The following is a 27,543-nucleotide window of genomic DNA, read 5'->3' as shown; positions in this document are numbered from 1 at the left end:
GGGAAGGCAGCAAGCAACTGACATACAACAGACTGAAAAAAAGGACAAAGCCACTCTAAGTAGAATACATCTACACATAAGAAAAGGATCACATGACATTTAATGTTCAAAACAGCAGCTTGATGCTTGGTGTGAGATTCCCATGTCTGCTCTAGCTGTTTTGCACCGGATGGAGAGGCTGGAGTGGACTGAATCAAGGCAGAGGTGCATACTGCAGCAGACAACAACTATAAAGGTGCCCCTCTGAAGACCTGTGCCTGTGTTAGAGACAAAGCTTCGTCTACCCTGCTTCATTTACAGCACTGCAGACCACGGATGATAAGGGTATTTCTGGGCTGTAGCTCACACTTAGGGCAGTACCAAGTTAGATGTTACTGGAGAGATGCAGGAGAATATTCAACATGGGTTCTGATCTCATACAAAAAGCTCCTGTAAATGGTGCACAACTTGAATGTATTAAAAAGTGAAGTGGTTAAATAACTTATTTCCAAATTCAAAAAACATGACTGAAGCCACGAAAGCTCTGCTATAACATGTCTTCTATCTTCCGTTCCTTCTTCTTAAGTTCCAATTTCTAATTGCCACATTTCTTGCAAGTCTCCCCCAGAGAGCAGTTTTCTTCTGAAGCTGCTTATTTCCCTCTCTCAAACCTCCTCTTGTTTCTATTCCTCACATGCAGCAGTTTTGTTCCTAAATGCACTTATTTTATACTTCAAGCAGTAAAACTCCTTGAACTAACACAGCAGGTTTTTACAAGTGCAGGTGTACATTCAGGAACTGATCTGTCCAAAACATTCTGGATAGTCACTGGACAGAATGCTAAGGGAAAAACTGCACAGTACAAACCTGTATGTGAATCTTTCTACCCTCCCTCCACTATTCAGAAAATACTTCCATCCCCTCCTGATTTCCACATCCATAAAATAGGTTGCACTGCATACATACCAATTTCATACGTGCTAGAAAAGGATTATTAACCCCCCACACCACTCTTTGTGTTTACCAAACAAGTGTTTTTGCTTTAGTCTGTTCCCGCCTTAAATGAAGGATTTCCTATTCACCTTAGCAATTAGAGCAGAAGGATGTAATGAATGAAGTGCCTCATTATCAAGTTTGTATCCATGGTCTCTGCAGAATGGCTACCATGCCGGCTATTTTTCATAGCTGTCTGCTTTTGCTTGTAATGGGCCATTGTTAACCCTAATGATCCTGACATTCAATTCTCCATCAGACAATCGGGTCCAGCCGGCAAATTTAGTTCACTAGTCAACAGAGACTTTCAGTTGTCATGTTCCTCTGTGTTCTCATTAGCCCTTATTTGACTGTGATCCATCCTTTACTGCCTTCTGAATTAAGTGATGCTACAAATAACACCGATTTGTGTTTTATAATGTCTATTCCTCAAATTATTTTAAAAATACCTTAAATGCAACCTGATGGCTATTGGGAAACGCAGGAAAAATGTGCCAGCCATTCTTTCCTATTTTGTTGATTTATGCATCGTTCTTGATGTCTCTGCCATATCATAAAAATGTAATAGGAGCTGTATGTTGTAACCACGCATACAAAACCTGAAAACACCAGAACAATGAAAGCCTTACTATGCTGTTATCACCAGGCAGTTACAAATATCTAATGTTTACCCTTTCTTAAACAAGGTTTTATCTGCTTTGGTCCAGTAATGAACTTGTATCACCCTCTAAAAACTGCACAAATAGACTTTTATAACTCTTGTATTTTAATTCATAACTCAGGACGCAATTTTGCAGAGGAAAATTTTTGGTAGGCAATCTGAATCCTTATGGAAATCTTTTTTTCCACTGGAATTTAAGTCCTTTAAATACTCAGACAATTTTTAGCAAATACACAAATGTTCATTTTAAAGTTATTTTAAGTCATATGTAGGTTACGCTAACACAGAAACAGGAAGCTTTATATAAAGTTTAATTTAAAAACGTTTTTACCTGTTACCTCACCCCAAACTGTTTAAAAGTTTTATCTGTTCTTGTTAAGTTGAAAATCCCAATAGCAATGTCTGAAGAATAAAGAATCTAGTAACACTGAAAAGCATTTTTCCTTAAAATGAATGTATCAGCCTTTGCCATCATGCCACGTTAATAATTTGTTAAGAGATTTGAGACTGAAGGTTCTAATTTTAACACTGAAAGACCGCTTAAGACACTTTATTTTCTTAAATTTCAAATCTTTTTGTTCATATTCTGTCAAATGAATACAGAAAACTCTCATACCACAGTGACATGTTATAAAGGAATAGAAGTGTCTACCCAACCATGTGGTAGGGAGAGAAAAATTAGAAAAACAAAAGCTATTGCAATTACAAGAAAACATTATGAAAAGTTTATTTTCAACTCCCTGCATTTTCATGTTTGGCTCTTATTTGATTCCTTCTGCTTAATTGTCATTTGGAACTGTGCCTTGGAAGACGCTGCTGCTGCCTCTCCTCTCAATTTGGAAAGTGTGGCAAAGCAGCTCTATTCAGCTTCAGAGCAGTGAACATAATTGGAGCCCTAGTTCGCAAGCATGAAAGGAGGTGCTGTGCCTTTGATTAGAACTACCATCTCTCTGTGGTGTTTATCTGAAGTGTTATTTCTGTCTTCACTGTCCACAATGCCAAATTAACATTTTACAATGCTTTCCAATGAGCTCCCAGATCTTGGCTGCTGCTCAGCTCTCCCTGACGTGGAGACTGATGTCATGCTCTGCCCTTATTTTAAATGTGACCCAGGACATTTTAAGAAACATACAGTGTTGAGGATTTTTCTCTTTTATAAGATCTTTAAATCCCACATCACACAGAATGATGAATTGGAACACGCTGCAAAAGCAAAGAGACAAAGGGGCTAGGAGCCTTGCTACAATCAGGCAGTCCCAGCACCATGATAACTTTACACCACATCTGACTGGGGAAAGGGACATTAATAAGTTTCCAGTGAAAATACGCAAACCTCATTTAGGGGAAGACTCTATAGGCTCTAGGCAAAGTAAAGCTAGGACTATAAGTAAAGAACAATTACAAGCAGGGCCAAAAGAGTATTTGTTGCTGTGCGTTACGCAAAAGAAACAAGTTTACAGATTCTTCTGGCTTTAAAACATGTGCAGGGAAGATACAACAATATATAGCAACTAGTCCTCCACATCTGGGTGCATTTCACACATCAGCGCCCAACATTGTTATTCTCACTTCTTTTTTTAATGGAATCAAGAGCCCTGACTACTAAATAAGGGCTTTCTAATTTTATGTTATTTATTGCTTCAGAAGGGCAGGAGGAAGAATTTCCTAGCAGAGTAAAAATAAACTGGACATCATTAGCCAGAAAAAAATACCAACACTAACTGATAGAAAGTGTTTTGTTTAATATAAAACAAAATTATTTAGCACTGTACATAATTAGTGAAGCCATTAGTTAAAGTTTACAACAATACTCAAGTAAAAAAGCCATGGATTAATGACACAAGTGAATAAGGACTACAAATAAACAGTACAGTTGGGTATAAAATATCTCATTCAGACAAAAGGAAGTATATTTGGCAAGACTGCTGCCACAGCAGCCAGGAACTCTGACTAAACTGCAATGCATCTTTATTATGTGCAGAAAACCTCATTTGAAAAATACAGCTGCCTGGAATTTGCAACACTTATTTACATTGGTAAGCATGAGTAGTCCCACTGAAGACAAGGTAATTGCATAGGTAGTTACTCAAAATTTGATTTGGAGCTGCAAAATGCAGTCCAGGGAATATCCGATGTCAGGAAAATACCTTTAAAAAATTTGTTTTCAGGTACACTGCAATACCAGCATTCCTTTGGAATTTTACCATTATGAACACTCCTCTATTTTACTTACAATGCATTTTAAAGCACTAATTTAATAACTTATGCAGTGTTTGAGCTTGTTTTGCTCTTTGTTACACTTTTCCACTTGATTCTCTGCTCCCAGTGGGTTGATCTACAGTCTACAGAAATGTCCAAGTTAAGGTATAACCAGATACTAAACTGGTTAACATTGTATTGGACAGTTTCAGATTTTACCAGTCCAGTGAGGAGCAAACATTCAAATTCTGCTGATTTCAAGGAAGCCAGAACAGAAGCCTTTGAAAACAGTTTTACACCATTAGTAAGTCTCGACCGGTGTCATTTTGCATATTTGAGTATTTCTTTGTTTCTTGTTAATCCTAGAAGTGAGATCGCAGTTGCAGCTTTCAATGTGTATACTGAAGATAACACCAGAATTTGGAATTAAATTATAACTATACGTCATAGCATTCAGGCTCGAAGGCAATATTTGTCTTTCCATTTGTGCTTAAGTTTGAGCCTCTGACTGCCTTTTTCTTCTTCTTCAATTCTACCCCATGGGCTGTAGGTTCATTTTCAACACCATTAGCTGTAACTGATGATACAGAAGTATCGAGACCCATTAAGTTGTGCTGATTTTCTCTCTCATTCCTCTGTATCCTTTTCTTCTTTTTCTTTGCACCTCTAGAGGAAGGTGGATATAAAAAGAGTGAAAGAAACAAAGTTAGCCCAAATTTAGAGCTTTTTCCACCCACAGCTGATGTATTAGAGCAATTGTCTGCCTGTTCCCCGAGTACAATGCTGAAACAGCTACAAAAACTACCATTCCACAGCAGAACAAAGACAGAAAAAACATGAAGACGAAATATGAGACCACTCCACAAGCCTACTTTTTATCATAGCACTGCTTTGAAAAGAACAGCTCGTGATCTTAAAAATCAGCTAGCCTTGATCAACAGTCAACAGATGTAATTAAAAACTACAAATTACCAGTCTCCTCCTCTCATTAAAACCATTGCACTTTTTTTTCTTTCCTAAGCTTAGACACCAAAATACTTGCAATTAAAGAGATTCCTGGTTTATTTACTCAACAAGAAAAAGACAGGCAGGCATAGTGGGTATGATTAGTTTTTCCATCTTAATTTATGTGAACTATGTCAGATTTACAGAATCAGAAATCACTTCAATGTCTATTTATGCTTATCAGACTTCATACAATGCCAAAAGCATCATTTGAGCTCCTGTATCTTTCCCACTCAGTGCCTTTAACAGGAATGTCCTGTACATGGAAGGAATTAGAGAGGTCTTGCAGATAACGCTAGGGATCCTGCAGATGTGACACCACTTCTATCATGAATTCCTACTCTTTGTGAAAGTTGTAACCTTATTTAACTGTAAATATGTAATAATGCTTTGACTGTAACCTTTCAAGGTACCATCTTTATTCAAAATTTGTATTGTGCCTAGCACAAAGTGGTCTTGGTTTGTGACCAGAACTGTCATGTTGAATGTGGCTGGAACACGTAAGTGCATGGATGAATCAAAACTAAAATTATAATGAGGTGTGTGCAGTTTCCCCCCAAAAAGAGCTACAATATCATTACTGTTAGTGACACTGTCCTTATGTAATCCTATTTTATAGATACAAATGTTTACACATCAGCCTTGGTAATGGACTGATGACTATATGCCTATAGTTTGATTTTTTTTTTTTTTCTTAAGCTAAACTGTGTATCCATGAATACATGCAGTGAAAACTGCCCTCTCCACGTCAGACAAAATACAAGCACTGGAGAAAAAAAGACAGAAAACCATAATAAAGCCTAGAATGTCCTGTACATGGAAGGAAAATACAACACTGTGTAGGACTGACATGTCTATCTTCCTCCCTTTCAAATTAATTCTCCTGACAAGGTAAAGTATCAAATGCTATTGCATGGCATCTCTCTCTCATTAATGATCAGGTATAAGTGATTCAGTACCCTGAAAGCTTGTGAATGAGGCTCTGCAACACTGCTCTTAGGCCCAGATGAGACAGCAATGACATGAAGCATGACTTCAGACTGGCATCTCCCTGATGTGCCTGCTGCTTATAGCTCAGGAAAAGGGAGCACATTCCTGTGACTCAGGCATGTAGGTGTTTTCCCTTATTGTTTTGAAATGTAACTGAAGTCGTTTTGGGGCTCTGTTTCTTCAGCGTGACACTTCAGTGTGAAACTCTTCTCAGGACAGCCATAGTTTCCATTAAAATGAATATTTCACATTTGATATGACTCAGAATTCTTGAATCTCACATTCTTCAGTGGAGGCCCTGGACTGGTCACTCAAAACAGTTGTTTTCTGAAGTCCTATTAATAGTGTTGAGTCATACCAAATTTTTGATAGTTGCTTCTAACAGACTGTATCAACCATCACAGTAACTGTGCTTTTAAAGCATTTCTTTCCCTGATATACATTCTATCAGAACGGTTATGCCCAAAATTCAGTGCTGAATTCTGTCAATATGTTGCTATATAGGTCATTCCTCATCATATATGTGGACTTTGCACTCACAATTTATTTTCAAATCTAGATATAGATGGAGGTAGAAAGTTAAGATTTAAAGACAAGTTAAAATTAGATCTGTATCTACACCTATAACATATATGCACAGATGATTTATTTAGGGAGGGGACAACTCTGGAAAATGATCAGTGAAATAACTTCGCTTAGATGACAGACATCTGTAATGGCAAACACAAGGGGTATTTCCAGATGTATTTTTTGAAGTATAAATGGTTGCAATAGCTAAAGATATTACGGAAGCTCTTGTTCAAAATGATCTTATCTGTTTACAGCTTTCACACAATGAATATATACAATTTTTAAAAACTGCAAGTGTCCCAATCGAAGATGCTCGTTTGCATCTTCTCAGTATGTGCTAACCTTTAGAAGGTAAAAACAAAGTTTTCAGTTTGTAGCAATAAAGCCTAATACATAGCTAAGGACACAGCAATCTCATATCCCTGAATTTTGATTCTCATAGACATTGCTTTTGGTGGGGAGAGAGAGTGTGTATGCATACGTGTGTGTATATACACACATATAAACTGTTATTTCCTTCACATTCCAGGTGTGAAGCATTTTCTGAATGATTATCCTAAAGCTAACTTCTTGCTTTGCTTGCTGAAACAAAATAACCTTTCAAACATTTCTCACGGTTTTCTAACAGCAGTTGTAGAAATAAGACTGCAGATTGTATTTCTTGCTTACTGAGTTGCAGATGAATCTCTCTCTCTGTCATGCTCTGAGTTAGATTTTAGGTCCTCTGACTTACTGATGACTGGTGACATCTGTAAAAGAGAAGAAAAAAAAAAAGGGAGGAAGGTAAAAAGACGACAGACGACACACGTACATAGAAAACCCACCAGCTTCCTGAAAAAGGAGAGAATACACCTCATTTGAAAAAGAATGTCTATCACGCATAAAATGTTAACTCCTATGTGGTTACAAACAAGGAAACAGTATCCTGCTTTATAAAAAACAAGCTACGTGCAAGTAAGAGTTTTCAGGTATGTGCACAAACAGTAGGTTATGAATCTGCTATAAGCCGCCTCAAAATACGCATGATCTGTAAAGAATTAAGTTATTTCTGCTACTATGTGAGTAAAACCAGAATGCTAAAAAGCCATCTTCCTGCATAGTTTGAAAAGAGAAACCTGTCTAATTTTTAAGCCTGCAAATTTCAGTCAAAAGCAATTCAGATCCCTCCAGGTTACTTTATAATTCAGGTCTAAAAAGAAAACCAAAACCCCAACACAAAAAACCCCAGACCTGGAACAGCTGAAGTAAATGCTCAAATTTCCTATGGAATTAATTAGTGGGTCTTTATGTGACTCGCTCTCCCTCTAAACATACCTTTTTCTAAGTCTTAACAGTTCTCGTACTTACTGCAAGAATTCCCATATGGAAATGTGAGTACCCTTCCTGAGTTTACTGTCTTCAGGGACAGATTATATTCTCTACTTTCTTCCACACAGGCTGTTGTCAAGTATCTGGTAACCAACCATGTAGTTTCGTTTCCACGCAGGGCAGAAGCCAACACAACTGATAGGCCTTATGTCTTACTCAAAATTTGCTCTTCTGGAAGCAGGCATACACTGCTCATCCAGCCATGAACTTCAAGCCTCTAGAGCACCACAAAAGCCGTGGAAAGCAGCGCAGGACACTGTAGGTTCAGACCTAGTTTCACAATACTATCATCAGTGAAAACCTGTTGTGGACCTCTACTTGGGATCGACAAGACAGCTATATTCTGTGTCTGTTTGACATGGTATGCATGAAAGAACAAGTTGTATTTAGGCAGGCACTGTGGGAGTGGGGACTGGTTCCCATAAAGACCTTGGAAAGCTGCAGAAAAAGTCTGGAAGCTTGAAGACAGAGAAGGGGGTGAGAGAACAGATCTAGTTCTTTCAAAAAAATTGAGATTTTTTTTTTCAGGTAGGAAAGAAGAATGATCTTGAAAATAACTCAACCCTCAACTTAGCCCACATTTCTGCTTTTTCAAGACTGCTACTTGAGATTCGGAATCATAGCTAGCCTAAAGCAAAGCCTACTACATTGTTTCTGAATTTCTCAAATAGCCTTAGTGTTAAAAAAGATCAGACCATTCAGTTCTGTAAGCACAAAGGTACTCACTTGCTTCTAAATAAAATGTTTAATGTTCTGCCATCAGCCTGGAAACAGCCAGTTACTGACATTACTGTCTCTAAAACCCCAGTTAAAACCAAACAGTGTTAGGACAGGAGTATCATTCAGCAGTTCTGGAATGCCTAACAACAATACAGCATCTAAAAACATAACCACAAAGTCAACAAGAGCTTTCTGGAAGCAGCAGAGAAATAAAAAATTACAGTTCCTGACCCTTTCGTCTGCCAGTTGTTCCTTTCATTACATGAGATCTCACAGGCAAGGTGTACCATGGTCCCTCTGTATTTAATGCAAATGGAGAGAAAACAGAGGGTTGCTTCATAGCAGTTCTTTTTATCACTAAAGCATTAGTTTTGGTATTTTAAAATGGAATGAAAATATTTTCCTTTGAGACACTAAACTTAACCATCACAGATTTCAAAGCCCTAATGAACAAAACTTAACATTCCTCTGTCAAATTCCACTGTCCAATTTTAATTTGGTGTGAAGTGAGGCACAGATGAAAACTATCTTGGCACACACAAATGAAGACCATACTGGAACCAGAAACAGTATCTCTCAGACCTCAGTTTTAGGCTTTGAACTGTTTAAGTAATTTCTCAAACTCTAAATAGAATTAATTAAAAACCTCCTTGTACAACTCTTGTCCCACCCACATGGTGGTGGTCAGCAGGTCCAGGGGCAAGAAAGTTGAGTCCTGAGCCCATGGTGGGCTATGGCACCCAGGTATAAAAGGAACCTTGCCAGAGAGCTATTTTGAGTAAGTTCTGCTCAGAACAGCAGTACTGCAAAGAGGGACTCTCCCCTTGGGTTGGGACATTGTCCAAGGCAACTCCTCGAGGTTCAGAGCCCTCACTTCTTAGGTCAGTGAGGGCACATTTTGGATCGCTAGCCAGAAAGAATCAGCAGTGTAGTAATGAATCCATGTGACACCCTAGATCTGTAGTTGATGTTGGTGGAGCTTTATTTGAGTTTGAACAGAGATTTCATTTAGCCTCAGCTTATTGGTTCTGTGACAAATGTTGGTACTTGAATGAAATTTGAACTTTTCTCTTGGCCCTGATCCCTAATATTATTACTTTAATATTACTACTCTGCTGACTTAGAAGAAACAGGATCAAGCTCCCATTGACTTGTTGAATTCATATAAGGGCACTGCCCACAACCACCACATTCCAATATTAGTCATTAGAATTAGTCTGCTGAAAAAGCATAGATTGCTGGATTAGTTTAGACAAAAATCAGCCTATTAGAATATAATAATGCAGCACTGGCAGGTCTAGGAAGAAAAAAAAAGTCTACTTCATACACAAAATCCTTGTTAATACAATGATAAATTTGAGACTAAGTCAATGGTAAGAGTAAACACAAAAGAAGGAGCAATAATGCCACAGATATGAAAATACAAGGGAGTGCTGTAAAGGGAATGACTCTTTAAGTAATTAATATTTCCTTCAGCATTTATAACCTTGTGGTTCCTTGCCATATAAAATCACGAATTCGCTTTACTTGCAGTCCAAACAAAATGTTTTTCTGAAAATCCTGTGGAAATGATGTTGAACTAGGTTTTTTACATTCCTTTCTGAGTAACTACTACGGAATCTCTACACTGTACTAATACTACAATCAAATACGGACCTTTCCAAAGAACAATCTATACAATTTTGTTGCCATATTCTAATTCTCCATCCTTTGAAAGATACAGACTACCAGAAGGATAAAACATCAGTTCATATCAATTCTCAAAGCTTAAATTTTATGAAGTTTCTCGTTTTGTTTACATTCATAAAAATAAAAATCGTAATAAAACATACACTTTCCTTTTCTTGAAGGCTTGTTGGCTTTAAAACTCATTTTTTGGTACTTTGCTGCCTCAATATTGCCACATATGAAGCAACAAAGGCAAAACAATTAAAGGCTAAATACACAAAAGCATATCAGTTCTTGACCCCTGCTGTAGAAGCCACAGCAGTAAGTCAAGCACTAAACCCTCCCTGGGCAAATTGTGTAAACAACCAGATGTATCAGAACTCAATTCCAAGCAAAACCTGAAGCAGAGGGCATCTAAAGGAAGTACTAGGAACAAAGTCGCATTCTAAGTCTAGTGTTTGTCATGGTTTTCTCTAGGCTGTGCAGAGTTGTCTCCAAGACTGATGGTCTGTGGAGGTTCTCTAACAGACTAAGCAGTAGATGGACAGAATGAAGCAATCTCTTCTGGCGATTCAAGCCATTAAAGTAAATGAGCTTGTTCTATAGCCTACTCTGCACAAGGGAACTCTCCCATAGAAGCTGTTTCTACAGCTTGATCTAATTAAAGATTCACTGGATCACAGATGGCAAGAACGGACATGCCTCTGTGTTTTTTTAGATAAGTCTTCAGGATGTTAAGCTCATTATTAAGTTTGTATTTTGTTTTCTATTACACAGTCCATGGATATAAGATTTATAGCAAGGTACTTAATTCCCCAGAACCATACTGATGCCTCCCATCTAAACTGTTCTAACAAGTCAAGTTTGGGAGAAATGCTGTGACACACTACACTCACCATTTTCTTTCCTGCTATTCTGTACCCTTCCACACATTTCCATATTAAATGAACAACTGGAAGGGAGATTTGCTACTGGAATTACATATATTTATTTTGCTTATTTAAAATTCAATTAACTTATAATTGCTCCCCCCCCCTCCCCTTCCTAGTATCTTTAAAGAACAAACCTATCTAAATAAGATTAACCATATTGTAACTCTTATGTCTATCACTACTTGGTATTTAGCAGAACTGTGGCTCTCTATGCAACAGAGACATTAGCATGAATTTTATCTTTCCCATAAAAAACCTGCTAAACCAGTGAAGTGTTTAGGACTAAGCTAACTTCTCCATCCACAAACGCTAGAGCCACAGTTAGAGAGGACTTTGCCTTGTCTAGTCTTTGCAACTGCAAAATCCCAGGGGCATTCAAGGCTAGCAGAGACCAGCAGGAAATCTGGTGGGTGAAAACAGTAGTCGTGGCTCAACACAGACAACTACTACATCTCAGAAATCAAATCAATTAGATGAATGAGGGTCAACAAAAGAAAGAGGAAGAAGAGTGGAGACAAGATACTTCAGACTGAAGCACTATGGTTTAGAACAGCTGTTTTCAGTCTTGGCCTCTGGGAATTTATCTGTGGTTACAGCTTTGCATTAAAATTTGCATTAAAATAGTTCAATCTTGTTCAGAGAGAGGCTATGAGGACCCAATAAGAAAACCAGGGGAAGAGAGAAGTTAGCTTGCTCCTGAGAGCTATGTTAAGAATATAAATGTCCCTGTATAGTATTTCTGGTTTTGCTTGACCAGTTCAGCAGCTCAGCCTGATTCTTCCTTTCATTAAACAGAACAGCCACTTATGGCAATGACTACGGGTGTCATTTCATCTTCCCTTTTTTCCTCCAACAGATATTAATTTGCTTATAAACCAGAGACCTTTTCTTTCAATGACTCAAGTAAATACTATAGACACAGGCACAAATATTTCATGAGACAGAATGCATTAGGAACCGTAGAGGTGGTTTTGGAGTTAAAAAAGAAAGAGCTACCAGCTTACAAGTAAAGTAGTACCATGCTTAAGAGAGAGTAATTCAGCTGCAACAGTACAAACTGCATATTAAAGGAGAAACAGTATCTAAACTTAAGACCTAAATAGGTGAATTAAGGAAAATTGTCCACTCCTTACAGGTGGTACCACAACAACATTTCCTTCAGAGGAATGATTTCTTTGAGAAAAATCAAAGTAATTAGTATTTCAAAAGTAGATTTGCAGACGTGCCTATTTTAGAATGCCTGTTCAAGGGTTTACGTGGAAGACCACAGAGCAGGTTTGCACACTGATTCTAGAAAAGCAGTTTGTTTCAGCCCAGATGTCAATGCCTTTAGGGAGATCTGTAACCATAATAGCAACAAACAAAGAAAAGAATTATAAACTTTACTATAATAGATTATAATTCAATTGAATGTCACATTTTCTGGATCTACAACCTTTCTGAATCTTGAAATTGAACACATTTCATGATGTGTTGAAAGTCTACAGCTCTATTCACTGCAAGAGTTCATTTGTATTAATTTTGTAATGTTTCCCTCATTAGCATTATCACATCTTCATAGCCCTTCCACTGAAATGTTCCCCCGTAACCTGAAGAATGTGACCATTAAAGGAGAACATAGAAACAGCACAGACTACAAAATTACAGTTTTTGATGAAACTAACAGAAAAATTTCTAGCTGATATTTTTCAAAGTTTTTTTTTTTTGAGCAAGTTTTCTATGCATTTAAAAATATTTAGATCTCATAAATAAATTTTGAGCTCATAAAAACACCCACACTGAAAGAGCTCAAGCCCAGGGGAAAAGCATCAGTTACTTGGCAGGTTAGTTTCAGACACGCTAGGCTAAGTATTCAGAAAGTCTGACAACAACCTACTCTAGGGAAAGAAGAACAGCAAGAACATGAATTATTTATGTGAGCAGTGATAATCCTCAACTTTGTTTAAATATACACGGAATCAAGTTTTGATGATCTCTGGGTAAATTATCCAAATTGTGCAATAAAAATGTAGTTCTTGAAGGTAAATCTTTTCATATTTATGACCATTATTTTATACTTTAACATCATTTCTGAAAGATAAATATACTAGAAAAGTAATTTTTATACTTTTAAAATTATTGTTTTGGTTTTGTCTGTTACTATTTACCACTATCCTCACTTAGTGTAGAATTGAGTACTCCATATCCAGAATCCTATTAGATGCATTTTACACAGTGAGTGGCAGGCTATCTTAAATCATAAACATATTCACAAGACTTTATAGACAACTGAACATTAAAAAGACACACTATTGACTTTGAAATGTCTCTTGATTTGCCAAAATTCTGTAAATCCCAAGTTCTGGTTTCTAATAGAACCCTATCTGAATTCTTCTTTTTTCTCCCTTCATCTTACAGAATCTGAAACCAGCACATCCGCTGGAGCAGACAGATGACAGGTCTGTTTCTATTTCTTGGGATTCTTCATCAGTGCAGTGAGAACTTCACTCCATGAAATTTCTATTGGCCGTTTAGATGTATGTTGTAATTAAAGATGATTATGATCTAATTTTGTGGCTCAGAAATTAAGTAACTCACAAGGCAGGAAAACAAGGTTTGCATAAAATTATTATGTTAGGAATACAAAGATGATGGTAGAAGGCATTTTGAAAGCAAGTTCTTTGAACTGCAACTTAATTTTTATTATTTCCAAAGATTAATATTGGATCTTGAGTATTATACCCTCTTCTAATGTTAATGATTCCATTTTATTCACTCATCATTCAACTCTGACAATTAGTCAGATATGCGTTTATAATATCTGCACTTGAAAAACTATTTTTAATTAGACTAGCTGGTATTCTCAGTAATTAAAATCATAGTAATAGTCATTTTAAGTGCCCTATTTAGTTTGGTATGATAGCAAAATCTGATGAGCAAATGCTATAACGATTTTCACAGTAACTGTGTTTTGCAAATCTAGAGCTAAATATTAAGGATTCCTCAAATAATCCACAAAGAACAACAGATACATCCCAACAGAGTGCATGTAACTGGGAAAACCACGCTTGTGTCCTTAAACTAAACACAACCCAAAAATTCAGTTATATTCTCCTGCCAGTAGTAACAACTTAAGCAACAACCTAATTATTCAATAAATAATTTTGGGTTTAACAACAAAAAAAACCCAAACAAAAATCAAAAAGAAAAAAGTTTCATTTTCTGCCAAAGCAGAAAAGCTTAAAACTATAGGCTATTACAAAATAATGATTTTTCTTATTTCCCATGCAAAAGAAATTGGTATTTCCTTTCATCAGCTCTTATATTGAAAAGAAATGAGAGGAATAGGAAGAAAAGTTGCTATGTCACTGCTGCAACACAGGAACTGCCATAACCGACCAGCCCCCTCAGTGGTCCTCTTAGCAGTTTTGTCTCAGAAGTATCTGGTATTGCCTAAAGCCAAAGTGCTCTAGAACTTACCTTCATTATAAGCTAAATGATAATTTGTTTCTTCTGTGCAGCACTCCACTGCTTTTGTAAAACCATTACACTTCAAATACTCTGCAAATTTTACACAAAGATTTGATTCATCATTTGATTCAACTCACTAGCTTGGTGATTTATACACTGCTTGTGCAATTTGAAATTAAAAATATCAGACAGATTTATGTTTCCCAGTCATATAGATGTTTCTGGGATCTCAGCCATTACCTCAGACTAAAACGTGTTATTAAAAAATTAATCCTTGAGCACATAAGTTTAACAGTGTCTTGTAGTAACTAGGTTCACCAGGTTAAGTATGGCATGGACAAAAATCTCCTTCTACCAATCTTTCTTAACAGCAGATGGGGGGGGGGGAGAAAAAGAAAAACAGAAAAAAACAAAGAAAAAAGACTGCATCCAATTAATCTCTCTACATCATGTATTATTTTATACACTCTCTTTATTGCTCATTCTTTGCTAATGTAGTCTTCTAATATCCTCTCATACCATTTTTTCCAGGACTTGTACATGTTTTATTACTGTTCTCTGAACCTGTGATTTTGAGGTGCCCTTGGATGCTATTCAAGATAAAACCCAACATATTCACTTGGTTTTTGGCTGTTACTGTACAGTTTATTCATCATGTCTTTTGAATATCTGCATGTACTATATAGACTACTATAAAATTCCAAATAATTATTAAATATGCAGTCAATTTAATTCAAAGTGCCAACAGAATCAAAGTAAATAATGTTTCAATGAAATACTACTAAAACTGAAAATTACTAAGAAAGTGCTACTAGTAATACAAAAACTTTTGTTAGAAAAATATATCAACACTTGAGAAAATGTAAGTGATCAAAACTAATCAAATGTTATTTCTCACAAAGCTGAATAATAAATACTGGTTGCAAATGTCGTTAACATTAGTTAGTGCACTTAAAAGAATTTTGATCTAGTAAATCAACAAGACTCCTACTAGATTAAAACAGAAAAAAAGACAGGTATAAAAATGGTCAAGTGTTTAATGACAGTTAAGTATCTTGGCACTTCTCTTGTCTTATCTGGATCTGAGTGAAAGTGGGTGAGTGTGGCCACATATTCCCTGCATCCAGCAGCGCGAACAGATGAAAGAAATCCTTATTCTTTCTAGTAACGTAGTTTTCCCCGTATTTGCTCCAGTCTGCCTTTACAGGACTATCTAGAAGTACTGCACCCTTGTCTTTCTTTCTTGGACAATGCTTTGGCTATGAGTTTGTCAGCTACGAAGAGGTAAAAGATACTTTAGATTAATTATTACTATTTGGTGTAGTGATTAATTCTGTTTTTCAATAGAACACTTGGTAATTAGACTTATAGCAGTTGGCTTCAACAAGACAGCTGGCTTCAACAAGACAGCCAAATGAGTAATACTCAATAATTTATTAAATGCTACCTCTTTCTATTCACCTACTAAAACCAAAAAGCTACACAAAAAAGGTTAATAGAAGTAGCTTTGAGTGTTCTAACCTTGCACATTGCAATATACATTATGCAGCAAAGAATACATAAATCATCTGAAAAATGAAAAAATCGTAATTAAGCAACACAGCATATGCTTTGAGTCTCACAAATCAGAAGCAAAATATTAGATTCAATTTTAGAAAAGTACATGGAAAAAGTCAAGTAATTTGGAAGAAATGTGAAAAAAGTCACTTTTAAAGTAGTTATGTCAGTACCATTTGACTAAATGAACAGCTATGGAGAGCACACTTAAGGACAATACAAACGTTTTGGAATGAAAAAATTCTTAAATTTTAACAGTTACTGAGGTAGTATTTATTACTTTACCTTTTTTTTTTTTTTTTTTCTTACAAAGTATCCCATGTTTTAAGACAACCATCAGTCTTACTTCAAAGAAGGGGAACGTGAGCTAAGTAAGGCTTCTAATCTTTGGAGAACACAAAGTCAGGCATTGGAACAGGCTCCCCAGGGAACTGGTGGGATCACCACCCCTGCAAGCGTTCAAAACCCATGCAGATGAGGCCTTTAGAGACATCCAGTTTATTGATGGACTTGGCAGTCCTGGAGTAGTGGCTGGACTTGATGACCTTAAAGGCCTTTTCCAGCCTACATGATTTGGCCTGCTCTGCACATCACAGTTATCTCTAAAGATCCCTAAAAATAAAATAAAAACCAAACCCCTATTTTTTTTTTCCTTAACTAAAACCTGGCTGCTGTTTCTTTGTTCTTCTGTACATCCTGGATTCTGACTGCTAACTAAAATCACACAAACACAAATGCTTCTGTGTACAATATAGTATGTGATATGTAAGCAACAACATAATGCCATATGCAACTCAGTAAAAGCATATGGTGGGAGTGGAGAGATATTAGATCAAGTCAAGTAAAAAGCCTTTTTTTTCTTTGCTCCTTAAAAATATGAGTTCTCTATAACATATCCTCCTAAGCACATACAAGATGGGTGCAGTCATTCACATATGAGAACCATCAGCAGCTTTTAAGCAGAAACATCTATTGGCAAGTAAGCATGCTTAGATGCAGCATTTCTCCTGGTCTGGTAGTAAGGCTTTTGATCATATTGTATATCTTTAATTAGGATACTACTACATGTACTGAAAAAATCTCAAGAGACAAACATCACAGCTTTTTCGTAAGCAATCTGATAAGGAAATTTCAGGCAGAAAATTTGAGAACCTGTGGGGAGTGCATATTCCAACAATTGTAGTCAAATGCTCAAAAGTACATCAGGTTTTGACAAATCCATGTTGTTTCTTCAACCACTGTTTACATCACGTAGCTGTAAGAGATTCTACTGTAAACTCTGGAGTCAATGGGAGATCTGCCACTCATCACAACAGTGCAAAAGTAAGCAGATTACTTAATTGCTACATGATGGAATGGTTCTTTCCACTCAAGACAAATGTTAGATTTCTGTTGAAAAGCAAACTGCTTACCTGGAGTGAGGCCTATGAATAAGAAGCTTTTCCAAAAAGGACTGAAAATTAATACAGTCCACCTTGCGCACAAAAGACATACTCCACCACTACTTACAGAATCCTTCCTTCTGAAATTGTTACCTTATGTAGTGTTGCAGAATCTTCCTCTGCTTCTGTTGGTCCTTCAGGTAGGAGAGGAGCAGAATCTGGTACTAATCCTGAAGGCTGTTCTTCATATTCTTCTAAAAACAGGATCCATAATTGACCATTATGAGATCCATAAAGTATTATGACAATATTTAAGTGAACAACCATGACATTATGATCTAGCCAAAAACAGGATGTGAAAAATGTTTGAACCTAAACTTTGTATAAAAATTTATCAACATTTGCCCATTAACTTTTATTTATAGTAGTAATCTTAGATTTAAATGTGATTAATATATAGGTAATTTATATAGGTAATTATATAGAATAAAAATAATTAAACATTTGCATGACTAAGAACAAAGTCCATACTGAGAGCAATGTAGCTGATACTTAACAAATGTATCATATACATTTGATTCAATAAAATGGTCAGCAACTGAAATAATAAATCCTATACCATGGTTTTGGGTTTTTTTTTTCATAGTTGGATAACTGCCTCAAATATTTTGTTTTTGAGAACAACAGGCTGAGGTCTCTTCCTACAGACTGCTCTCTGGCTTATTTTGCAAGGAAAAAAGGAAGGAGAAAATGAACAGGATGTGCAAGGGGATGACAAAGGGGAAGGGCAGTAGTTAAGCTAACCTTAGTTATTATCATCATCAAGTTAGCACAGTGTTATGCACAATTTTTTTTAGGAAGGAGGCATAAATTCTAGACTTCGCTTTAAAGAGAGGAAGGAACTAGAAAATGGGGGAAGACTTCTTGAGAAATGCTGGGTTAAAAGATTTCTAAACACCAGTATAACTGATAGTTTGATAATTTAGTAAGGCAAATGAATTTCTTGTAGTATGCAACCACACACTATGTCCATAAGCTGAATATTAACAACTGTCAGGACACTGATCATCTTTACATCAGTAGACCCAGTTAGGATGCTTCCTACATTATTTGTTGAGACTCATTTAACTCTGTATGTTTTAGTTTAATCAAAACTGTTTAATGACAAGGACCTAGAGCAAGTTCAATAATCAGATATGCGATTTAACCATTACTGTTTTTTTAAAACTGTATACTGAAATCAACTTATTTGGGAACTGAGCATTCTGCATTAAAGGAGGGGAAAGTCAAGTGTTTTTACAAAGTATCTGATTAGATTTAATGGATATTGACTAAGAAAAACCTAACATGTCTGTGAAATGCTTTGATGTGTCCTAAAAAATTGCAAGGTAAGGCATGTACCAGGTGGCTATATGAAAGAAGAGACAAGGAATCAATCCAGTGGACTGATAATTAAGCCAATACTATATAAGCTGAAATGCTTAACTAAGTGCCAATACCCTGCTAAGTCAGGTATGTCAACTTGCTAAGTGGTTAGATAACTTTATACAATTTCTGCATCACAATAAGTTATCATTATGCCATCTGTGTCCTACATAAATTCATATCTTCAGAACAATAAACAGTATAGTATGGTAAAATCTTGGACCATCAGTTAAACCCACACTGGTATACCAGGAAGACAGCAGTAAACTTACTTTCACCAGCCACATAATTAGCTGGAAAATAGCCTTGCTGTCCATTTGCTAGGCTGCCAAACCACCAGTTATCATTATCTTTGTACAACACTTGGATAATGTCACTGCGATGGATGGTTAGCTCATCTGATCGATGCGCTGTGTAGTCATAAAGAGCCACTACCTAAAAGAGAGATAAGAGCACCACAGCTTTATCACAACCATGCCACAGAGAAAAAAGCGCAACATTCACTTCCTCTTGCAGAAAAGCAGCTGAAACCAAAGCTGCACTTTGGTAAAAGCTGAGGCTGTCTCAAGTTTTGCTAATGGGATCAGGGGTGGTGGGAAAGCAGCAGGAGAGGCAAGATAAAGGACTGTGGGATTGTAGAAATGGTTAAGAACATTCAATTCACTAAGATTAGATTCAAAACAGCAGCTGTTAGTTTTATAAGCAATTTACTTGTAAAGCAAAAGGAAAAAAAAAACACTTCATGCATTCACTTTCTCAGAATTGTTACACCACCGTCAGATCTCATTCTATGCACTCATGAAGCATATGTGTTTGAATAAATACTTCAACAGTACGACAGTTTTACTGAAGGAAAAATTTAGTACAAAAACATCACTGCAACCACTCCACTTTTTATTTTTTTTTTTGTTTAAAAATAAGGATTTACGTATACAGTGTTATAAATAACTGCCAAAAATACATTTATATTCTGCTTCATATACTAAATTCATTTTTCAATTAAATACAGTGCATCTATACTTTTCTGGAAAAAAGTACTAGTAGTGGTCAGCATCATGCATCCTGCACAGAACACATTACCACACACTGGATTTCTATCCTGAATATGAAAATATCACATGTCATTTCTTCCTTATTTCCTATGTCCTATTTATGAAAATCTGTCTTGATGACTTCGGAGCATAAAAGGCTAAAACCGAAAGAACTGAAAAAAGAAGGGAATTGATCGCTTCCCTCATCGTAAGTCAAGAGCAAAATTATGACCTATTTTACATGAAGACCACTGCTCCCCTACATATAGCCTTAACCTCAGATTCCTCTACAAAAATGTAAGTGAAGAGGTCAGAAACGGGGATTGTTAGGAGTGACAGGAGGCTATAGGGGCTTGAAGGAGACAGCAAAGCATGCATTTAGATCCTAAGACTGCTGAACTGCACAGTGTTTTTTATATTTATGTTTCTATTTTAAGTAAGAGCCTGTGGGTTATGAGTGTAAAAATAAAGCCAATGTCACTTGTATTTTCAAAATTCCCCATCACCGATTACACAGATTAAATCAGTTATGAATGGGAAAAAAAAGACGGAAATTATTCTACCATTGTAAATTCTATGTGGCAATTTGCGAGCTGGTCAGCATCAAAAAATTACTATCAGCATAGTTCACAGTAGACAGGAAATTCATCTTAATACACATTCAGTAATCCTGAACTTACATAAAGAAGCTAAACAATGAAATATCCTTTATCATAACTCTCCTCCCTGCATTAGGAATGCTAACGCAGTAATTACAGGTGATGTTGACAATACAGAAATATAAACTACAGAATGGAATCAAAGTAAAACAGACTAATGAGCATCATAGAAAAACAGTATAGAACCGGAAGCCTGGATGATCACGTCCAGTAAGGGGTGCTCTAACAGTGCCCAATTCAGTTGACAACAGTTTCCTTAGAATTAGTACAATCAAAACCATGAGGTCACTTAAGGTTAAAAACAAACCAAACCAACAAAAAAGTAACACTAATTACTTGGCAGCACAAAAAACAATGACAGGCAGAGCAACAAATACTTTTTTTTTTTTTTGGTAGCATGCTTTGTAAGATAGTTCTGGTGTAAATGTTTTGGGTTTTTAGCATATATTACAAAAGTTTAGTAACATGGAAACACTGCCAGCAATGGTTCAAACCAATCAAGTCCCACTGTGTCTCCCAGAAATGAAAAAAAACATAAACCACCCATGCATTCTGTAATACAACTGGTTTAGCAAGCCTGGCAATTTAAGCAAAATGTGGAAACAGACATTATGTTCTCTGGAGACATATGATCAGAAAATGGCCATAATGCAATACCAAAAACACACCTTGGGATCAAAGAAGAATGTAGCCACTCGTATTAATGCCCAAAGCAATGGAAATTCTGGTGTGACATTCAGACATTTGTTAAGTTCAGTCTAGGTCCAAGTTCAAGCAAAAAATAAAAATCCATATTCATCAAATTGTTACAAAACTGTTTTTCAAGAGCGACATAAAACCAGTAACGTGGTTATGCCAGTTATGAACATGCTTATAAAAATTACAAAAACTAGGGTAGCAAAAATTCCTTGGGATCATGATGAACAAAAAATCAGAAACCTCAAAAAACAGAATGTGCTTTCAAAATGCACAGATAAAGTGCAAGAGGTATAGAAGATACTGCAAAAAATTATGTAATACTTACTGTCTCTTGCCTGAGTGGGCAACTGCTTCCTCCTCTCATACCCAGTGCAGTCAGGCATTCATCATTCTAGAAGAAGAAATTATTTAGGAACTTTAATATGAAGCATTTTGATTAACTATAATTTTGAGTATTTTCATGTCTACTGTAAACCAATCAGAATTATCACTAATAAATGTCCTTTTTAAAGAGAAAAAGCAGAAGTGATATTAAGCAACACAGTAATACTGGCTATGTAGATATTCAGAAAAAGATACTACATTTTTTAAGTATGTACACTACACTAAAGACAACATGGGGAAAGACACAGGGTTGATGACTCTGAAGTCTAAGCTTGTTTGCATTGCAAACACTGCTGTAGAAGCTTAAGAAGTTGTTGCAGTGAACTTTACCTCTGAACCAGTATGCAAAAGCTATCACTTTCATAAAATGGAGAATTTCAGGTTGGTTTTAATAACCGAGACTTTTAATTTAATTCTAATTGGTCTATCTTTACCACTTACTCTTCAAACTTCCAACAAAGTCAAAGGAACAGCAGGTATATAATGCAATAATTTCAATGTGCTTATACCTACGAAAATTGATTTCTGTCAAACAATAGACTTCTTCAATTGAAAGAAGACTTAAACCAGAAAAATTACGAAAATTGTCAGGGGAACAACAAGTTAGAACACAAGAAGAGATGGAAGTCCTTTTCTTGTGTTATTTAACTTTTCAATGGCCTATTTTCACAAAGGGGAAATCAGTTTCCCCTAGATTTTGTGTGCATCAAAGGATACCAACTACAATACAGAATAGAAATATTACACAGCAGTTAAAACATTTTAGCAGACAAGAACCAAATGTGAGCTTTGTGAAGTAAACAACATTTCCACCCATAGCAATCTGCACATTATAAACAGCATTTAAATATGAGAATTTCTACCCAATATACTTCACCTTTTTTATATTTTACAGTCCCTCCTTTAACGGTATTTTTTGCATACACTGCCCCTCCCTTGCTTTTTAGAAACATGTATCTAAAATATATTGCTCCTTCTATTTTTTTTTTTTTTTAATTAGGGTGATCCAAGTACCATTATTACTGCAACCCTCAGCAAAATAAATGGCATTCACTAGAAAAGAGATTCTTGCCCTCAGTGTTTTTTTCCTTACTTAGCTAGGCTTATTCCATATGGGAAAGAAATAACTGAACACACAGCTTCCATCCGCTCTCCAGATTGTTTTGGTATTGCCACAGCAGTTACAGACACACGCAGTACATACAGACGGACACAGTATAAAAGCAAACAGTCACACTGAGTTCTTATCATCTACTGGAACATCCAAGCCTACTACCTAAAGAGTTCTGAGTAATTATGTATATACACAGAGGAGTAGGGGGAAAAGTGTAACTGCCTCATTTGCTAAACAAATTTTGAACAAAGACCGGTGGAGCTGCAGTTCAGAGTATGTGGCTTATTCAGTGGTCTACTGGTAGCTAGTACTGCCTTACAGGTTTTAGTTAATTCTCATTTTCAATTCTCAAGGTTAAGAGAACTGTGCAAGCAATGTGCTTAGCCTGTGGGATGGGAGTGCCTCCTGTTGCTCAAAAATGATTCATCAGAATTATAGCAGTATTATTTAGGTATCTAGTTCAGGTACTCATATTGCTCCATTATTGTGTCTCAATCTGTCTCTCTTTTCAGTAAAGTACTTACGCACTCTCAAACACTCAACCAAGAAGAGCTTGAAGAAAGCAAGCTGTTTGGGAATAACACCCTAAAAACCATGAGTCATCCTGAGACTATGCTGAATGTTCTCAGATACTGCGTAAAACTTTAAAGGCAACAACAATCCAAGGAGTTTGCTCTTAGAGTGATACTCTGAGAACCTCACAGGCTGCACACACACCCTCCCTCCAGCGGGACACGGGAATTGCCACAGCTGTCTACCACAAACACAGCTACTGCAAGGCAGCAGAATTGCCTCTGGCATGCCATGCCATTTCTCAAATAGTGCAACAACCAGCTACACTGCAAGTAACAGCAAAAACTATTGGCCTTTCAGTTTAGAAACCTTTTTTTTTGTATTGTGAGGGTGGTGAGGCAATGGAACAGACTGCCCAGAGAAGCTGTAGATATCCCATTCCTGGCAGTGTTTAAAGCCGGTTTTGAAGGAGCTTTCAGCAACCTGGTCTAGTGGAAGGTGTCCCTGCCCATGGCAGAGGAGTTGTAACTAGATGTTCTTTAAATTTCCTTCTAACCCAAACCATTCTGTGATTCTAGGATTAAGTCACATTTTCAGGATTCCAAAAAAGTGACAGACATACTGAAGTGTATGAATACATGGCCCTTAATACAGTGTTAACAATTCCTTTTTTTTTTTTTTTAATGCAAGATGGAAACTAGTTAATCTTTTTCTTGCATCAGAAGAGATGTGGGGCTACAGTTACGTTCTGAGGAACTGGGCTTTTTTGGAAGGCAGACAATCTGTGATAAACAGGAACAAAATATTTGCTGAAAAAGCCTGTTGTGTCACTCTGATTTTGGTTGAATAAAGCAACATCCTCAGAAGAAGATAAATAGATCCAACAACTGATGCAGAGTTCTAGTCCATGGAGTATGATGCTGGTTATCCAGCAAGTAACCCACTTACATAGCCTTGACATTTCTAACAGAAAAATAAACAAAAAATGTTTTAAGGCAGTCACACAAAAGAGCCCTGCAAGTAAGAGAGCATTGCAGGTAAACTCATAAATAAGTTGCTGTAGCAAGTGTCACCAATTTCTGCCAATTGAAATGTTTATGGCTTCTTTTTAATTGGGAAGCTTCAGTGATTGTGGTAATGGAGGTTTTGCTTTTATTCATGCAGATGTAGAGTGGCCAACAGGATCTGGTCATTAGATAGTATTTATTCTCTTATGGAGAAGCAGCACTGAGTAAGAACAAGTGATATGTTATTACTGCCATTCCTGTAAAGAAAAATAAAAATCAGCATTTCATTTCTACTACTGAACAAATAACATTTGAAACACAATACCAAAGTTTAAAGAAAAAAATATGGAAAAATGTAATACTGATGATTTCATATGCTGCTTCCTCATATGTAAACACACTCTTCATTGTAACAGAATAAACATAGAGACTAAGTCCCACGTCTAATTAGTCATCGACTCTTAACGACTACACTTGGAAAATAACCTTTTCTAAGATCAATTTTAGGCAGACACTGGACTACCCAAGTGAACCCCATGTGTGTGCACACAGGGCCAAAGCCACCCTCCCTTGTTTTCCCATTAGAGTGACAGACTCAGGGACATGAAGAACAACAACAGCAATTTCTTGGATGCTGCACAGTTATCACTGCTTCTCTCCACTTCACCTCCCTATACCTGCTATCTGCCAGAATGGAAGAGAAACTGGGAGCATTACTTGTGCAAACACTCAAGTGTAACACAGGGAATGAGTGTTAAAACTTCTCTTGTCTGTTCAGTAAATCTGTCTCAGTGTGTAATAGTCTAGGTTCTGTTTCCTTTTCATTTGTTTTTTAAAGGAAACATTAATTTATACTGCTCAAAAAAAAAAAACCCACAATTGGCTTAAAAGTGAGATAATACTTAAAACATTTAAAAATCGTACAGAATCAGCGCTTTTACAGTTGTTCTATTGTTTTCGTTTTTTCTTATGAACCCAAGGGTTAGAAATTTACTTAATCCTCTCCTTTCCTAGGAATGCCATGCAATCTCTTTACCCCAGTAATTGAAGTTATAAATGAAATGCTAAAGAAGCTGAGACTTAGCATAATATAATTGAATATTGTTAGCACTGTCATATTTGTGGTTTTGTTCTCTGGTTTAATAAATTGTCAACACTCTCCTAGCTCAGGACACCTAACTGTACAAATTTAGTCTATGGGAAACAGAAGTACAAGGATCATATAAACAGTTAAATTAGACTTATTCTAAAAGTATTAACTGCTAAGAATAATGTATTCTTCCTGGGCCTTAATTAATCTGTCTGTAGACACTGTAAAAGTTACTTCCTTAGGCTTCAGATGATTACAATCCTTATTTGATTACAGCCCTTCAATATTTAATAAATATGGGAATCCATAATCTGCCTAGAGGAAAAAAAACAAACCAAAACAAACCCAAAACTGTGCCAGGCTGCATTTTATTGAAACCTTCAATATACAAACAGAAAACACAATTGCAAACACAGCTGCTGCAGTAAAGCCTACAGGGATAACCCTCTCGCCCCACCAACACCCCCCTCCAAAAAAAAAAACACAACACCCCTTCCTTCCCCCCAAAAAAAAAAAAAACAACCCACCCAGAAAGTAAAGAAAAAAACGGAAAAAAGATCAATTCAGAAGCGTGTGAAAAATTCCAGCTCCTGAAATGATTCAAAACCTCTTCAATTATTTTTGACATTTGTAAATATGCTATTTTCTTGATATAAACTACTCAGTTTACCTGCACTTATATATATATATTACTGTATTCGTAACAGAAAAAGTACAAAAATATTCAAAACCTTAATTTAACTCTCTCAAAAAAAAAAAATAAAAATTATAAGTTAGCTGCTAGTTAGTATTTTCCAAAACAGTTGATCCTTTAAACATCTATTGAGCTTGCTGTGACGGAGAACACAAATATTGATGGAACAATTTATACATTTTCCTAAAAATTAGATACTGACAGCTAAGGAATTGAAAATACGAAAACAAGAACCCTTTAGCTCCTAATGAAACAGCAATGTACAACCCTAATTTCAAAATTTCTTGGGGGATCCTATGTATCTTACCAGCCTTCCAGAACTCTATTAATAAATTCTGTTAAATAAGATAGGCCCAAAAAACCCCCTAAACCAACCCAAACCAAAACCCCAAATCCAAACTGTTAAACACCTATAAATGACCCAAGTTAGTTTACCTTCATTTCTGACATTTCTCTGAAAGATTACCAACAGCAAGCAATTAAGACATAATATTAAAGCATGACATTCTGTCCACGGGTGCAAGGAGGATTAACATCTCCAGTACAAGTCCAGCTTTATAGAGGCACACATATGATCAGTATTCGGAGGTCGTAATTGTTCTTCTGTCACTAGTCTCTCCATATGATTTGTGTTTAATCCAGTTTTATGAAGTGTATAGTTGGAATTAATGGCATTTACAAATTTTGTTGGATTTTTATTATGGTGATCAGGAAACCAGAAAATAAAGAAAGGAACAAATATAATTCCTAGAAGTTTTGAACCAATATTTAACAGATAAGCAATTAAGTACAAGATATCTCTGATTTCACCTGTTATAAAAAGGTGAGGAATGAGTAAACAATGAAAACATGGTGCTTCAAATAGGATTCAACTTCAGGTTATCGTCCCAGCTTTTTCTCCCTACTTATCAATGCTGGTATTCTTACTTATAATCAAAACCACAGTACTGTGGTTTTAGCTTATTTATTTCTAAACAACAAAAACTAAATAATGAAAAAATATAAAGTTTTAAATTTGCAGATATGTGATTTCACTACCAGCTTACTGCAGCAGAAGCTTATTTGCCCATGTAGACAATTTTCTTGAAGATATCTCTTTTGTGAATAAAGGCAGGATAAAAAACCCCTCCTCTCTACAGTGAGAACTTGTGAATAATGACATTTTATAGTTAAACATCAATTTAAAAAAAAAATGCAAAGATAGAATTCCTTACCGTCTGTAGTCTACCCAATAGTGTTCGGCTAAGAGGATTTCCTACTGGGCTGAAACACCCTGTGAAAAGAAAAGGCTGTGAATTTTCTGCTTGTTATCCTTTTCCATCGAATAAACCATTTTATTTTAAAATCATTATGTTAGCAGGACATGTTTGACAAAATTCTAATGAAAAGCAGCAGCATCTTTCAGTCACAACTATGCAACCTTCAGTCAGGAACAGTTGGAGGGTTTATTTAA

The 27,543-nt window shown here is 36.2% G+C and overlaps 1 protein-coding gene across 2 annotated transcripts in view; it reads right to left on the bottom strand.

Moving 5' to 3' along the window:
• Nucleotides 1–3,355: 3,355 nt before the first annotated feature.
• The window catches only part of AHI1 (Abelson helper integration site 1), an 81,886-nt gene continuing 57,698 nt past the window's right edge, over nucleotides 3,356–27,543 (bottom strand). For both annotated transcript variants that reach the window (XM_061378439.1, XM_061378438.1), the window contains exons 19-24: nucleotides 27,305–27,363; nucleotides 21,614–21,679; nucleotides 19,172–19,334; nucleotides 17,628–17,728; nucleotides 7,067–7,146; nucleotides 3,356–4,498 (exon numbers count right to left, since the gene is read on the bottom strand). In XM_061378439.1, the coding sequence (XP_061234423.1) occupies nucleotides 4,270–4,498; nucleotides 7,067–7,146; nucleotides 17,628–17,728; nucleotides 19,172–19,334; nucleotides 21,614–21,679; nucleotides 27,305–27,363 (698 nt within the window). In that variant the 3' untranslated portion in view covers nucleotides 3,356–4,269. The remainder of the gene's footprint in view (nucleotides 4,499–7,066; nucleotides 7,147–17,627; nucleotides 17,729–19,171; nucleotides 19,335–21,613; nucleotides 21,680–27,304; nucleotides 27,364–27,543) is intronic.

This window comes from Neopsephotus bourkii, unplaced genomic scaffold (genome assembly GCF_033783945.1).
Source record: "Neopsephotus bourkii isolate Nb327-2 ecotype Australia unplaced genomic scaffold, CSIRO-AGI_Nbou_v1 NB_1765, whole genome shotgun sequence".
NCBI lineage: Eukaryota > Metazoa > Chordata > Aves > Psittaciformes > Psittacidae > Neopsephotus > Neopsephotus bourkii.
The sequence above is the reverse complement of the archived record's forward strand: the minus strand, read 5'-3'. Positions and strand labels throughout refer to the sequence as shown.